The 15,670-nt window shown below is 43.6% G+C and overlaps 1 protein-coding gene across 1 annotated transcript in view; it reads left to right on the top strand.

The window, feature by feature from the left end:
• The first annotated feature begins 320 nt into the window (after positions 1-320).
• Positions 321-15,670, top strand: part of TARS3 (threonyl-tRNA synthetase 3) — a 63,115-nt gene continuing 47,765 nt past the window's right edge. The window contains exons 1-5 of the mRNA XM_019460075.2: positions 321-816; positions 1,835-1,903; positions 2,535-2,731; positions 9,619-9,742; positions 14,677-14,798. Of these exons, the coding sequence (XP_019315620.1) occupies positions 499-816; positions 1,835-1,903; positions 2,535-2,731; positions 9,619-9,742; positions 14,677-14,798 (830 nt within the window). The 5' untranslated portion in view covers positions 321-498. The remainder of the gene's footprint in view (positions 817-1,834; positions 1,904-2,534; positions 2,732-9,618; positions 9,743-14,676; positions 14,799-15,670) is intronic.

Genomic DNA, 15,670 nt, shown 5'->3' with positions numbered 1-15,670 from the left:
CCAGGCCCTAAACCACCGCGTGTGTCCCCACCCCAGCAGTGTGCCCGGCCTCAACTCCACCCCTGCAGTCGCCCCGCCTACCCACAGCTCCTACAGTCCCAGCCCTGAAGAGAGCCCCGCCCCGCCCCTTCTGCCGCCACTCCCCCCCTCGTCGGCCCTCCCCACCTGTCGCCCCGCCTCCTCGCACCTCCTGTTGTCCCTGCTTGCAGATAGGCCCGCCCCTCTACGTCGCCCCGCCCCTCACCGTAACCCCGCCCCCCGATAGTCCTTCCCCTCCCTGTTGCCCCGCCTCGTCGTAGCTCCTACAGTCCCACCCCACGACCCGCAGAGAGCCCCGCCCCGCCTCTCCCTGTCAGCCCGCCTCTCCCCGTCGCCGCGCTCCCTCAGCTTATATATAAAACGGCCGCTGTCTCGCTCTGCCGGTCTGGGGTATTGCTACCCCCTTGGCCGTAGAGGCTGCACACGGAGCGGCGTCGGTGCGGTGCAGAGCCGGCTGCCATGGCGGCCGAGGCCCTGGCGGCCGAGGCTGTGGCTTCACGCCTGGAGCGGCAGGAGGAGGACATCCGCTGGCTGTGGGCGGAGGTCCAGCGCCTGAGGGACGAGCAGCTGAACGCTCCTGACCGCTGCCCGGTCGAGGGGCCGTGCCTGACGCGGGAGGTGGCGCAGCTCCGGGCCGAGAACCGCGACCTGCGCCACCGCCTGTCCCGCCTGCGGCTGTGCCTCGCCGAGGAGCTGAGCCAGCAGGCAAAGCTGGAGAGCGCGGCGTGGGCGGCGGCGGCGCAGGAGGAGGCCGGGCGCGCGGCTGCTGGCGCGCAGGTAACGGGGCGACAGGGCTCGCTGCGGGGAAGGCGGGCGGGTGCCGCCTAGAGCCCCGGGAGGGCGGTGCCGCGGGCTGCGACGGTGTGCGGGTAGCGACGGTGTGCGGGTAGCGACGGTGTGCGGGTAGCGGTGGTCCCGCAGGAAGGACGGGTGCGTTCCCTGCGCGCTGCAGGGCCCGCCCCTCGCGGAGCGCTGCTCTGTGCACCTGCTAAGGCCTGGGAACCAGTGAGTAGCCTGGATACCCTTTGGAGCCCCGGATTTCCAGCAGTCGCTAGACTGACTTAATGGTGTGATTTCGCAGTTCTTCCAGTAAATTGTCACACATTTTCTTCAGTAGCAGAAATAGCATTTTCCTTTGTTTGAAAAAAAAAAAAATGCTGGAGCGTTTAAAACTCTCTGTTCTTTCCTTGAGCAGGAAGACCAACAGTTACATATATAAACTCTTCCATTCCCTCTAATGAATGGCTGGTTCTGAGCTATTGACGACAGGTGGTTTTGTTGTTCTCTTGGTACGGTCTGTATATTTAACGTTATTATTTAACAATATTTTAATATTTTGTTTCGGTGAAGGACAAATTATCTTCGTGCCACCTAAGTTGAAGTGTTGTGTTGAAAGCTTTCTCAGACTGTTCTCAGGGGTGTTCTTGAGTTATTCACCAAGGGTAACTGTGGTGCACTGGCAACATCTTCCTAAAATAGTGCATTTAAAGTCTGGCGGCAGCTACACAACCATTTTACAGCGACATTATCTGTTGAAAGTTTAGGGGTGAAACTTTCAAGAGCCAAACATATTAAGTGTACTTAGCAAGAGTGTGTGAAAATGCACAGACAGGAAGGATGGAACCCCAGAAAATGATTTGCCCGCTGAGAGTTGTAGGTGGTGGTCAGGGAAGCCCAGCCTGCAACATGGGACACTTGCTGACTGCTGGCATGTGCCTCTCTTCTGCACATTCCAAATGCGTCGCTCTTTCCTGTCATTGCTGTGAGTTATTTATAATTCACCTTTATTTCTCAGCCTCCTTCTAGTCAAAGCCAAGAAAAGAGCACTAAAATGAAGGAGGAGGAAGGTGGGCCTGAGAGTGAGGTAAGCTGTTGCTATGGAAATAATGTAAAATACGACTTGTAATTTAAATATGCTTATACAGTTAATTGCCCAAGATCTTTAATTAAAACATAATTGCTAATTTGGGCCACAGTAGTATATTTAAAACCTTGCTAGCTTTAGATGCAAGTTGTCTTAACTTCGAGATGAGCTAGACAGTCAGCTGTATTCAAGTGCTGTTTTGTCTAAGTTGAGATAGCCCAGCTGTTCTTTTGTGTTAAAGAAATTAGCTACTGTATAAATCATCAAAATAGCATGTTTCCAGCATAAATACTTGGCAAGAGCTAAGGAGGAATACCTGGCCTCGTCTGGTTGAGATCAGACAAACAGGAAGGACAGTAGAGAACAAAGGGGTGTGGTGTATAAATAGGTGCTGAATCAGGGGACTGTGCACACACAGGTGTTAAACATGTAGTGTAGGGAGACATGCTAGTTAGAAAAGGTGGGCTCTGAGCTGGACCCTGAGAGCTAAGAAGGAGGAAAGAAGTGACTGGAAGGAGACTTGGAAATGACCTGTGGTGTGCAGAGTATGGGGTGAGACTTACTGGAGGTTGAACAGTTAGAACAAAGTGGGCTGTGTATGTTCACTTTCTTGTATTCTGATGACTTTCAGGTGAAAAATCAACCAAATTTCATAAAGGAAAGGTTGAAGCTTTTTGAAATATTGAAGAGAGACCATCAGCTCTTATTTGCCATTAATGACAGAAAGGGGAATACAAGCAATGTGATCACAGTGAGAGTGGCTGATGGGAAAACAGTGGAAGGGGAAGTTTGGAAAACAACACCTTATCAAGTAGCTGCTGAAATTAGGTAAACCATAATTTGGAGAAGATATTCTTTATTCAGTATTGTGCCAGCGCTTGGTAACACTGTGTTCTCAGGGGCTGTGAAAAGTGTTTTTTTTCTTACTCAGTTGAATAAATTAATTTTTTTTTTTGAGAGAGAGAGAGAGAGAGAGAGAGCGTGAGCGAGCAGGGGAGGGGCAGGGGAGACACAGAATCCTAAGGAGGCTCCAGGCTCTGAGCTGTCAACACAGAGCCAGATGTGGGGCCTGAACTCGTGAACCACAAGTTCATGACCTGAGCTGAAGTCGGACGCTTAACCAAATGAGCCACCCAGGCACCCCACTCAGTTGAATAAATTAAATGTCATTAGTTATTTCCCTCTGGCTTCTAAAGAGGGCATTTAAATAAGTAATTGAATATCAGAATAAGACCTCTTCCTCTTTAAAATGTCCACATTTTAAAGTTCTGATAAAAATATACAGTAGAGAAAAACGTTTAATCCTTGACAGGTCCCATTACATTGACGCTGGTCATCAAGATTTTTCCATGAGATTTTACAGATCTTTTGCTGGACTTGACTTCAAGTCAAGTTATTGTCTCACCAGTAAATAACCATGGGTGGTTCTTCAAACTAAGTGGGGCAGATCTATCCAAGCCTGTTTCCTTACATCTTCTGTGGAAATGATACTTTTCCCATTTACCTAATGAGGTTGTTAAAATTAACTGAAATACTGCATATGTAAAATACTCTGAAAATTAAAGTGCCTCCAGAAATGTACAAAATGACTTATATACAGATTGAAGATGTATGTGAGGGTGTATGTATAAACCCTGGAATAAGTACTTTGACTGTCCTAGAGATTAGATACATTAGTGAAGTTATGTTATTTTGACCAATGTTAATTCCTAGCATTAAATATAATTCCATGGAAGCTAAAGCTCAAAACTGCCATGTAAATAAACTTGCTATATAAAAAGCAAGTTTTTTCAACAATTGAAGTACTCAGGTTTCCTTTGAAAACTATGGTTAAGATTGTGTGGTTTTTTGGGTTTTTTTTTTTTTTTCCCATCCTATCATATCCTGTACTCTGCAGCCCCCTCCCAACCTGTTCCCATGTTTTTCAGGCTCTCCATGAATAGATGTGCTGGGAAAATGGGCTTTGAGGCTGAGGCAAAATAAGTTTATGTTTCTTCATGAAGAGTCAGTTTTCATGTTAGCATATTGGAGACTGAGAAGTCCTACACTGAAGAAACCAGCTCAAACTTGGGAAACAAAGTTACTTGATTGTAGAAGATGTTCTTTGTTGTAACCTTAATAATATGCATTTCTGCAGGGTACCAGTTTACAAACCCCTACAATCAAGTTTCATTGTAGAGGGGTTGTAAGAGTGCCCAAAAGTAAAGTTATCCCAAAGTAAAAGATTAAGCAAAGCTTGTATCAGGCAAACCTGGTAAGAAGAAAGCAGTGATCATAATATTACTATCAGACCTCAGAATTTCAGGGCCAAAATCATCACATGGGATACTGGGACTTATTTCCAAAGTAGACAAACAGTATAATCTGTAATAACTATTCGTCATGAACCTTTTTGAGTTACGTAATGTAGCATCAAATCAGAAATAGAAAATTATAGACACTCAGGAATGGTATACTTTTAACCTGCCTTTCTCAGTTCTGAAAAGGTCATGTGTCTGAATAGTAACACTGTAAGGTAGACTTAGTGGTTGCTCACCAGCCGCTGTGGTCTATAGACAGAGGTCTCTCAGACCTGTGGTCATGTTTTTGGTTCCTCAGAACCTTAATAAAAAAATGCAGAAACATACCGTTCACATTCAATGAGTAAAATGAAATCAGTTATGAACTCAGTAAACATTAAATGACAAGGCAAAACAGAATAAACTTGAAAATTAGAAAGAAAAGAAAAAACCTCTTCAAAATAACTCCCGTGAAACAAACTAAAAACAAGCACAGAATTTTAGAAAGTACTTCTAATGAGGAAAAAATATATATCAGAAATCTGTGGAGTATATCTAAAGTAGTGATCATTCCACAGAAATCTGTGGAATATATCTAAAGTAGTGATTTATAGTGTTGAAGTTTTTTCTGATAAGAATAGAAAGAAACAGACTATGAGTTCAACTCAGGCAGTTAGAAAAAGAACAGTTTAACAAGGAGGGAACTCTAAAAAAGTGAATTAGAGATTAGTATTAACTGAAAAACTATCTGAATACGTAAGGGTTCAGTGAGGTGTCTGGATATAAAATAAATGAGAAACTAATAGCTTTATTAAATTATACTGCCTGTTGTCTTGGTTAACTGAGAGTTGATTGCATAGATGACTGTTCCTGCTCTGAGCAAGTGTATGCCTTTCTAAGCATAACATGTAAAGTGAAATCATTAAGGAAAAGATGGAAAGATTCAAACTGCACAAAAAATAAAACAAGAAAAATGGCTATGTGTAAAAAATGACACATAAAACAGAAAATGACAGATGTGAAAAAAATGTACCATATAGAACAAATGATTGTTCTCGAAGTATTTTTCAAATTAATAGGAAAAAGAAGAAAACTTCAACAGAGGAATAGATTATCTGAGAAATGTAAACAAAATTATTATGTGTTACTGATTTGTCCAAGATGTATGAATAGCCGTTAATACTGATACAGTCTTGGGGAAGTGACTCTGGTGTAGGGCAGATAAATAGGTCCAGTCTCTCAGACTTTTAAAGCCTTTAAAAACGTGCAAACCCTAACCCTTGGACCCAGTAATTCTATTCATAGCCATTTATCCTAAGAAAATACCTAGTAGAAAGAAATGGGCAAAAGACAGTTCATAGTAGTTGGTGAAAGAATTCTTTTCAGAATATGGTCCCCTAATCACCAGCACTAGCACCATCTGGGAACTTAGAAGAGCAAATTCTTGGGGCCCTGCTCCATGCCTCTTGAATTAACTAGCAATCTGTATGTTTATGAGCCCCTCCAGGAGTCTCTGATGAAGTCCAGGTTTGCGCACCCCTGAGTTAGGCTAAACTGCTGTGGCAAGAGACTCCCGATGACCATGGCTTAAATGAGGTAGACATCACATTCTCTCACTTGACAGTCCAGAGATGACCAGCCCAGGCTGGTGGAGGATGTCTCTGGGCCATGCAGTCCTTGGTGGACCTGGGTTCCTTCTGTCTTGTCACCTGCCATTCCCTAGGCAGGGTTTGTCCACGGGGAGGGGTGGAAGCTGAGTTCATGGACCCACGGGCTCTCCTGCAGGGGGTGGGGGGGGGGGGGTAGGCGGGGAGGAGCAGCTGAAGAACAATGATGCTTTGAGGCCCAGACCCCTGAGTGGCGCACTTTCATTTCCACTTAACATCCTATTGGCTCACATTTAGTCACATGGCCACCCCTGGCTGTAAGAGAGAATGGAAATGTAGCTCCTGCCTGCCAGCCGCATGTCCAGCTATAAAGCCTTCTCGCCATGGAAGAGAGGAAGCATAGTTTAGGGGACCACATCTGCCACAGTGTGCCCCTGTGACATCCAGAGATCTGTGAGACCCTCTTTTCATCATCCCACATGCTCAGTCCCTCCCCAGGTGAGACAACTCTGGGTCCCATCAGCTGAAAGCACAGGACGTCCAAGTGCATTGCAGAACACCCCCGTCAGGCTGGCTCCTTACACTCTGGCAGCAAATACACTACTTGACAAGGCTGCCCATCCCGCACGTATACGCAGTGGTGGGGTACTCACAAGGCCATCACAGGGAAGCGTGTTTGGAGGAAAAGAAGGAATAACACAGACAGCAATGTACGGAAGGCATCAGGTCCTGCTGGCAGGGACTGTGAGGCCCACAGCCTGGCAACGGGTAGTGCCGGATCAGCCCACCTGGCCACCCCTTGTTTTCTGCGAGCAGCCCGCTTGTCCACTGTCCTCCAAGGGCCCTGATTTTGCTCTGTGGGAAGGTCCTAGTTGTCCCTCATTCTCATTAGTCACACTGGGGGGCTCAGAGCTCCTCTGAGGAGCCAACAGTCACAGGTGTTTGTAAGCTGGGCTTGTCACTGGGCAGCACAGTTGTCTCCAGTGTGGTAGACTTCCAGTCGGTCTGCTTCTAATCAGTTCCAAGAGAAGTAATCTCCGAGAGTAATCCGAGAGAAATAATCCACAAGAAGGAATTCTTCTAGATGGAGACTTCTCATGCTTTTGTTCCTTGGTTTTTGTGCTTGACTCTTTCCTCTCTCTCCCTCAATTTAATGGACTGAGGTCCTAGGAAACAACAGGCTGTGGGAGGGCAGCACCCTTTAATCCGTGTGGTTGGCCTGGCCCCTCTTGTCTGTCTTGATGTGTGGCTTTTGAGAGGGGTTTTAAGTGCCAGTCCCTCCTGCTGTTTGGGACAATAGACTGTTTTTCCAATCTTGCACAGCCCCACATTTCTGGACTCTTAATCAGTTTGAATTACAGGCCACAGGCACAGCCTCTTGGCGGAGGCCTTGTCCCTTCCATCTCTGCCTGTGAACGGGACAATCCTCCCTGGAGCCTATCTCGGTCTGGTGGTGTTTACAAAAACTGCAGTAGCTACCCAGTGTTTACCAACCTTCTGCCTTTTTGTTACTGCTGCTTTATATGCTCCAGGCATTGTAAGCACATGAGTTTGCCTGCAGGTTGTATCAAATATTTTATCAAATATCTACCAATATTTATATTTTTCAAATATCAGATTATCTGCCAAGCCAGTGCCATGTGTTTTGTTTTTGCTACTTCCAAGTTCTTACTTTTTTTTTTAATTAAACTTAAAAATTTTTAAGCTTATTTGTTTTGAGAGAGACCTCTGTCTTATGCTCTCTAGTGAGCACAAGTGGGGTAGGGGCACAGAGAGAGAGGGGTACAGTTTCTGGAGCGGGCTCCATGCTGATAGCAGAGAACCCGATGAGGGGCTCAAACTCACGAACGGTGAGATCATGACCTGAGCCAAAGTCGGATGCTGAACAGACCGAGCCACCCAGGTGCCCCTTTACTTTTTTGTATTAGTTAAGATAGAAGCTAGGCTGCTGCAACAGCTTCAGTGGCTTAAATATGATCAAAGTCTCTCTCAGGTAGGTAGGTAGCAACCTGGAGGTGCGGGGTCCAGCTTGACAGGGCAGCAATTCTCCATAAGTCATTTGGGGACCAGAATTCCTTATGTTTGGTTGCTGGACCATCTTTATGTACAACGTTGCACTAGTGTGCATGGTCCAGGGAACCCCACCAGCGTGCTGTAGTCCGCAGAAGGCGGGGAGAGGGTGGAAGAGGGCTCTCCACTGCCTTAAGGCTGAGATACGGAAGTGCTACAGGCCACTTTTGCTGGTACCCATTGCTTCCAAACTTCCAGGGGAACCTGGAAAACTATACCAGAAGGAGGGAATGGATTTGAAGAATCCTTAGCAGTCCATCACAGCCAGTAAAAATGAAATAAAATTCTACTTCCTTAATAACAATATCTAACATTTATTAAGTTTGTATTATGAGAGTGCACCTTATTTAATCCTTAGAATAAATGTATGAGGAAGGTTGTATAAATTCCCATTTTACAGATGAGAAACTGAAGCTTAGAATAAATTGCCCAGTGTTCAAGTCCAGGTTGGTCTAACATGAGAGCAGGTGCTCTTAACCACAGCACTGTACTGCTGCTCAAGTTGCTCACAGAAAGGCAAGTTAAAACATTATATTGTAAAGATGACACAGTTTAGTAGTACCTGACGTTGTGAGGACACAGAGAAAAGGTATTCTTGTGCCTTTCCTGGAAGGAAAATTTGGCAGTGTATTCCAGCAAGGTCATTAAAGTGCATTGCCCTTGACCCAGCAGTTTTACTTGACCAATTTTTCCTGGGAAAAAATAATTGGGAACTAAGATGTGTGTTCAAGAATGTTCGCTGCAGTGTTATTTGTTATTGGCAAAGCAAAACAAAACAAAACATTCCTGCCAAGAAATGACCAAAGTGCCTAGCCATGGAGGATCCATTAATCAATTCTTGATTCTGCTGCAGCTATCAACCAGCATGATTTTCAAGTCTGTCTACCATCCGGGAAAATGTGTGACTTACTAAGTTTAAAAAGTACATTACCAAGTAACATATACAGAATGGTACTATTATGATTTTTATATTGGTGTATATATTTACCTAAAAACGTGGAAGAACAGGGGCACCTGGGTGGCTCAGTCAGTTGAGCGTCCAACTTCAGCTCAGGTCATGATCTCATGGTTTGTGAGTTAGAGCCCCACATCGGGCTCTGTGCTGACAGCTCAGAGCCTGGAGCCTGCTTCAGATTCTGTGTCTCCCTCTCTCTCTGCCCCTCCCCTACTCATGCTCTGTCTCTCTCTGTCTCAGAAATAAGTAAACATTAAAAAAATTTAAAAAAAAACATGGAAGGACATACAGAAAAATGTTAACAGTAATTTCTGGGTGGTGGGATTGAAGGTGATATGTTTTTCTTTGCTTTTCTGTGCTTTCTAGGTTTCTTAATGTGTTATTTTTGTCAATAATTTTCAAAAAACTGTAAGTGTGTGTGTGTGTGTGTAACAGAGAGAGAGAGAGAGAGAGAGAAGAAGAAGGAGGAAGAGGAGGAGGAGGAAGAGGAGGAGGAGGAGGGGTAGATGTATAAAAAGACTAGAAAGATGTACCAAAATGTTACGATCATTTATTTCAGGGTGGTTTTATTCTTTGTCTTTTTCTGTTTTCCAAGTTCTTCTTCTTTTTTTTTTTACAGTGAATGTGTACTATTTTTTTATTTAAAATAAATGTTACAAAATTTGAAAAACCTGTTCTTTTAGTTTACATTTGTACTTTCTATTCACTCAAAAAAAAGCCCTAAAAATTATTTTAATCTTTTGTTTTAACAAATCATTGCAGCATGTGATAAGGTTAACTCTCACATGACTCTTCTTTTACCAGTCAGGAACTGGCTGAAAGCACAGTGGTAGCCAAAGTCAATGGTGAATTATGGGACTTGGACCGTCCATTGGAAGGGGATTCCACTCTAGAGCTGCTTATGTTTGATAATGAGGAAGCCCAAGCTGTAAGTATTTAAAAAGAATCAACTAAACTTTGGATATTGTGAACTATGTTATGTACAAAGACACACATTGAAGTCAAGAATGATGAGTTTTGTAACCTTCTAGAACTTAAAATTTCTGTATTGGTGTTTAGTAAGTATTTGGTGAATTTTTGTGGAATGAATACATACAAATATACATTAGCTTTTAAAGTAGCCCTTATTTATCATTTCTGAAGATAGTTGTGTCCTTATGCTATAATGCTTTAATTATAAAATCAATGTACATTTGACATGAATTTTTAATAGATTCTTAGAAATGGGTCTACTTTATGATATAATATGTGCAGGAGAATTGGGAAAAGTTATCAAAGCTTAGATATCTTTTTATTTATTTTTTTAAGTTTATTTATTTTGAGAGAGAGAGAGAGAGAGAGAGAGGAGGACAAAGCAGGCTCTGTGCTGACAGTAGAAAGCCCTTTGTGGGGCTCAAACTCATGAACCACGAGATCATGACCTGAGCCAAAGAGCCACCCAGGCACCCCTTAGACATCCTTTAAATACTTATTAATGTAATATTCTATAAAATAGATACCACATTTCATGTAGTTCTCTGATATACATTGTTACCTTAACTTTGCAATTTCTCTTCAGGCAGTGTCCATTATCTGCCTAAAACCTAACCTAAGCTTAGCTTAGTTTCTATTAATCGTGACACTTGATTTCTTGATTTGTTAATCCAAACTTATAAGAACCATACTATAATTACTTTCCTGTTTAAAATATGCAAAGCATAACAATTAAGTAGCTAAATAATACAATATTAATAAAATCATGTTGAAAGTGATTCAGAAAGAGCAATTTTTAGGAGAAACACAAAACATATATGTATTATTTAGTTTTTCTTACTAGTTGTTAACAACTGTCGCCTAGCATCATCCCGGATGTCATCCCTAGACTTTACAATTGTATATATTCCCTTAGTCACCTGACCAGCATCTACAGTGCTGGACGCATGTGCCAGACCCTGTAGGGCTGCAGTGGACAGAACATGGAGACTCCTGTTTCAAAGAGTTTACCTCTAGTAGGAGGAGGTATTAAACAAGAAAACAACCAATGAGAGGTTTTCAGATAGTGTCAGTTTCTAGAGAAAGTCAAATAGGGGCTGGAACCAAGAGCAGCCATGATAGTTGGTGGGGCAGTTAGTTTTGATCCTCAACTAAAGGCCCAAATCCTACCCGAAAGCCTTGTGCTTGCCTACACTGGCTGGCTCTTGGTTTGTCTGCAGGTGTTGTTCCTATGACTCTTTTTTAATAGCTGGCTATTGAACTTTTTCAATGTGTCAGGCATTGGGGTGTTCGGGGAATGGGAGAACTACCAAATTTAATGTTCCATGGAGGTGTTGGTATCTTTGGAGTCCTTTCCTCCTGGCATTCAGTAACATCATGAAAAAAGAAACATTCTTTATCATGGGAAATCTTTCTAGAGTGCCTAACCAGTCAGTGTTTGCTTGCCATGCTCGTAACATGGTATCTGACATCAGATTATAGGGCTTTCATAAATATCTGTGGTTGTTGATGAAAATGATAATAGTAATAAACATTTACCAGAGCCAAGCACTGGCCTGGCCCATTATGCGCACATGTATTATCTCCTTGAGTCCCAAGTTACCCTAGCACACAGGTACTGTTTTAATCCCCATTTTACAGATGCAGCAACCAGTATCAAAATAGTTAAATAACATTTCTAAGCTCTTGATGCTTCTTTTCATGTAACTTAGTAACAAATATTTTTTGTTGTTGTTCCTGGAATTTATTTTCCTGTTACTGTGAATATACTAAGATATTGAACATAAACTAATTTATAATATTTAATACATATCCATGAAAAAGAAACCCTATAGGAAAACAAATTTTGAAAACTCAGATCTAAAACAATGATAAATTGGGTGGGTGGGTGACTTAGTCAGTTAAGGGTCCAACTCTTGATTTCGGCTCAGGTCATGATCTCAGTGTTTGTGAGATCGAGCCCCACGGTGGGCTCCACACTGAGAGCACAGAGTCTGCTTGGGATTCTCACTCCCTCTCTTTCTGCCCTTCTCCTGCTCATATGCACACCCCCCACCCCCCACCCCCCCCACACACAATCTCTCTTTAAATAAATAAACTTAAAAAGTGATAATGATTTTTTAAAGGTTTTTTTTGCTGTATGGAAACATTCAAGACACCTTTCTATTTTAAAAGGTGATTTTATTTATAAGACTATTTTAGTGCATAATGTAACATACAGAAGAAGTACTCTCCACCTTCTAGATAAATTCATGTAGAAAATGACAGGAAGAATATCCACATAAAGCTGACAAACATGCACAACAGAAACAAGGGGAATTTTATAAAGTGACACAGCTTGCAGGTTTAAAATATATCTCATGATATTTCCTTTTGTAAGCCTAACATCTGGTAAAAGAATATACATAGATATATATTCTACTTTAAAGCTTTGGTGAAACCCCGGGGGAAATCAGTGATGTGCTGCGGTGATCTCAGGCTTAAGCAAATGTAGGGCACTTTATTTAGAGGTGAACAAAACAAGCAGATTCATGTAGGAACTGAAGCCGCTAGCTCTGTGCTTGTAGTCCATTCAGTGGTCTCTTCCACTACATCATGGCGTGAGTCAGGTTCACCCCCAATTTCAGTGGCTGCTGCCCCCTGCATCCTGTGTATTATCTCAGCAGTCATGACAGTTAACCACACTCTTCTTTTAAGATTCTTTACGGCACCAGTGTTTTTCTGGCTTTATTCCCACCATTGGATCTTTCTCAGTCTTCTTTGCTGGCGTTTTCTTCATCTTTCTCCAGAGTGAAGAATTCCTCAGTGCTCAGTCATAGTACCCTCTGTATTTATGCTCCTGTTCTAAGCTGTCCTGTCTGCTAACTGTCTGCTGTCAGTTCTTCTGTCTGTAGCTAGACAGGCCTCAGTCTTGTGTACATTACCACCCATGTAATATCTCCATCCAGATATCATACAGGAATCTGTAGTATGTCCACGGTGACAACTCTTGATTCTAGCCCCAGAACTTACTCCTTCCCTGTCTGCCCATCTCAGGGCACAACTCCACCACATACCCAGTTACTCAACCTAGAATCTTGGAGATTGTATGTGATTGCTACCTGTTCCCTCAACTCCAAGTCTCTAATTGGTAAGCCATTACTGTCCTAACATATCTGGAATCTGTCCACTTCTGCTGCCATTACCGAGATTCAACAATGGTGTTATCATAGTACTGCCCAAGAAAATGTCCACCTGCTGTTCCATTCCCCTGAAATCCATTCCTGCTACCAAACGATGTTTTAAAATGTAAATTGAATAATTTCTTTTCTGCCTAAAACCCTTCAGTGCATCTCATTGCATTTGGAATAAAACCCAGATTCCCCCAGAAGGCCCTCAGGGTTACTGGCCCTTTCTTACCTCTGCAACTTTTCTCAAGTTACTTTATCCCTTACATGTTAGCCATACAGGCCTTCCTGACTCCCTGTGAATGCAGAGCCTTCTCTGTTATTTATCATTACAGTGCTCCGTTCATCTCCTTTTACACCCTCTTCTTCTCTCGTGATTACGCACTTACTGGTTTGTTTCTGCCTGTCTCCCTCACAATGTGCGGTAAACTGCATGAGGCCAGTGACTCGTTTCTTTCACTGTTGTATCCTCCGCACCCAACACAGTGTTTGGCTCAACAAACATCTAGGTGCGGACAGTGCGCCAAAGAAGACACTTGGGTTCCTGTTGACAGTTAGCCTACCCTCCTGGCGCCATCCAAAGCAAAGGTCTGTGCCAAGGACGGAGGCTCTGGGGCAGTTTGTGGATCATATCTCTGCTTAATGCTATGGGTTGGGATTGCACATAGCCTGCTCAGAGGACTCCCTGTGCTTTGACTTATTTGTCAAACAGCTTTCTAATTGTAAGGTTTTTTTATTTAATAAGGGAAAGAAAGGGCTGCCAGGGGGACTCCATTGTCTTGCTTTTCTGGTACCTCTATGTATCCAGTGACTTCAGTTAGTTTTAGTTTATCCATAAACCTTTGATTCCTTAGGAATTCAAAACCAAACTTTCTGAACTTGTAGATGTGATGACCAGCCCTTGGACTATGAATTAACTCATGTGTGTCCTCCTGCCCAGGGGTCTCAGGCAACCAGCAGGCATTCCCAGGCTATACTTTTCTCCCCCCAAAAAGTCATTCTGTCAAAAGCATGTGGAGACTGCTGTGGAGACAGAAAACTACTTCGGCCCTCTGCGTTCAGCTTAGCTGCTGCCTCTGGAGAAAAAGAAAGGAAATCAGTGTCTGTCATGCCTGGCTTCCCTCCACTCTGGGCTGAATTGGGCTTGCATGCTGCTGCTTCCCCCTCAGCGGCCCAAGCCATGGTTGAGGCTATCACATCTTCTCTACAAGTTAAGATCTGCAGAAGGAAATGGTGTAGGAGCAGCTCAGAGCAGCAGTTTCACGCTAGAACCAAGCATATGGCTCTGGTATAATTGCAAAGCACTCAGAAAATGTTCTCTTCTCAGTGGGCATTGAAGATTTTCTTTTCAAATTGATGTCTTTTTCTTTGTAATGTTTATTTATTTTTGAGAGAGAGAGAGAGAGAGAGAGAGAGAGAGAGAGAGAGAACGAGCAGGAGAGGGGCAGAGAGAGAGGGAGACACAGAATCTGAAGCAGGCTCCAGGCTCCGAGCTATCAGCACAGAGCCCGATGCAGGACTCAAACTCAGGAACTACAAGATCATGACTTGAGCTGAGGTTGGACACGTAACCAACTGAGCCACCCAGGCACCCCAGTGTTACTCTATGTCTTGATGTTTATACCCTTAAAGTGTATGCACTTGCTTACTTATGTTACCGGACTAATAAGTTTCCATGACATGATTTTGATTGCCTCTGCCCTCTGTGTTTCATGCCCTGCAGGTGTACTGGCACTCCAGTGCTCACATTCTTGGGGAAGCCATGGAGCTTTACTATGGGGGCCACTTGTGCTATGGTCCACCCATTGAAAATGGATTTTATTATGACATGTTCATTGAAGACAGGTAATACCACTGAATATTCACTTCCGGAGGCATGTGTTTACAGTCCGTTGTTTTATGATGGTTACGTATTATTTTACTGAATGTGTGTGTTATATGACATGGCTGTAGATTGGCTGTGTTTGAAAATTAATTTTTTATGAGTTAAGATTCCAGAGCAACGTCTCCAACTTTCTTTTCCTCAGAAGGAAGTGATACAGCATCTATCTAATCCGGGACTTGCTACATCATAGTAGTAAATTAAGACCAGAATCACAGATTTAATCCTTACAGAGCAGTGGGTGCAGTTCTGCTCCACGATAACCGAGGGCGCTATCTGCCTCAGCCAGACATCTCACACAGATAAATACCAGGCAGAGTGGTGCACAGAGGCCTCACATTCGAGAGTTCTGTGCCTAGCCCCAGCCCACCTCCTTCCCTGTACTCCCCATAGTCCTTAAGGACCAGCTGCTAAAACTGAAACCTGAGGGTCCTTCCAATTCCTGTTCCTCACTGTCACCCCACACTATCCAGTCATTCCATCCGGGTCTTCCTGTTCTATCTCCTCAATAGTTCTCCTGTCCTCCCTTCCTCCCTTCCTCCTCTGTTACTTCCGCCTCAGTTTAGACCCATAGCATCTCTTGCTGGATGACTATGGTGCATTCTGTCCTTACCTGTTCCTTCCCCCCACCCTGACTGCTTAAATGGTCTCCCTAACTGAGCATCCAACTCTGTAGCTCCTACGTACAGGCTTGTCCAGCTTTATCTCCTGTTACCACTACCCAGAGAGTCATTCAACAAGAGTTTTTGACTGCTTCTTATGTGTTCTGTGCTTGGTGCTGGTGATTCATAAGTGAGCAGATCAGTCTGTCCCCATGGAGCTAACAGTCTCGCTA

This window comes from Panthera pardus, unplaced genomic scaffold, assembly GCF_024362965.1.
Source record: "Panthera pardus isolate Hobbes unplaced genomic scaffold, ASM2436296v1 HiC_scaffold_24, whole genome shotgun sequence".
Lineage (NCBI taxonomy): Eukaryota > Metazoa > Chordata > Mammalia > Carnivora > Felidae > Panthera > Panthera pardus.
Note: the sequence above shows the minus strand (reverse complement) of the source record. Positions and strands in the feature narration are given on the sequence as shown.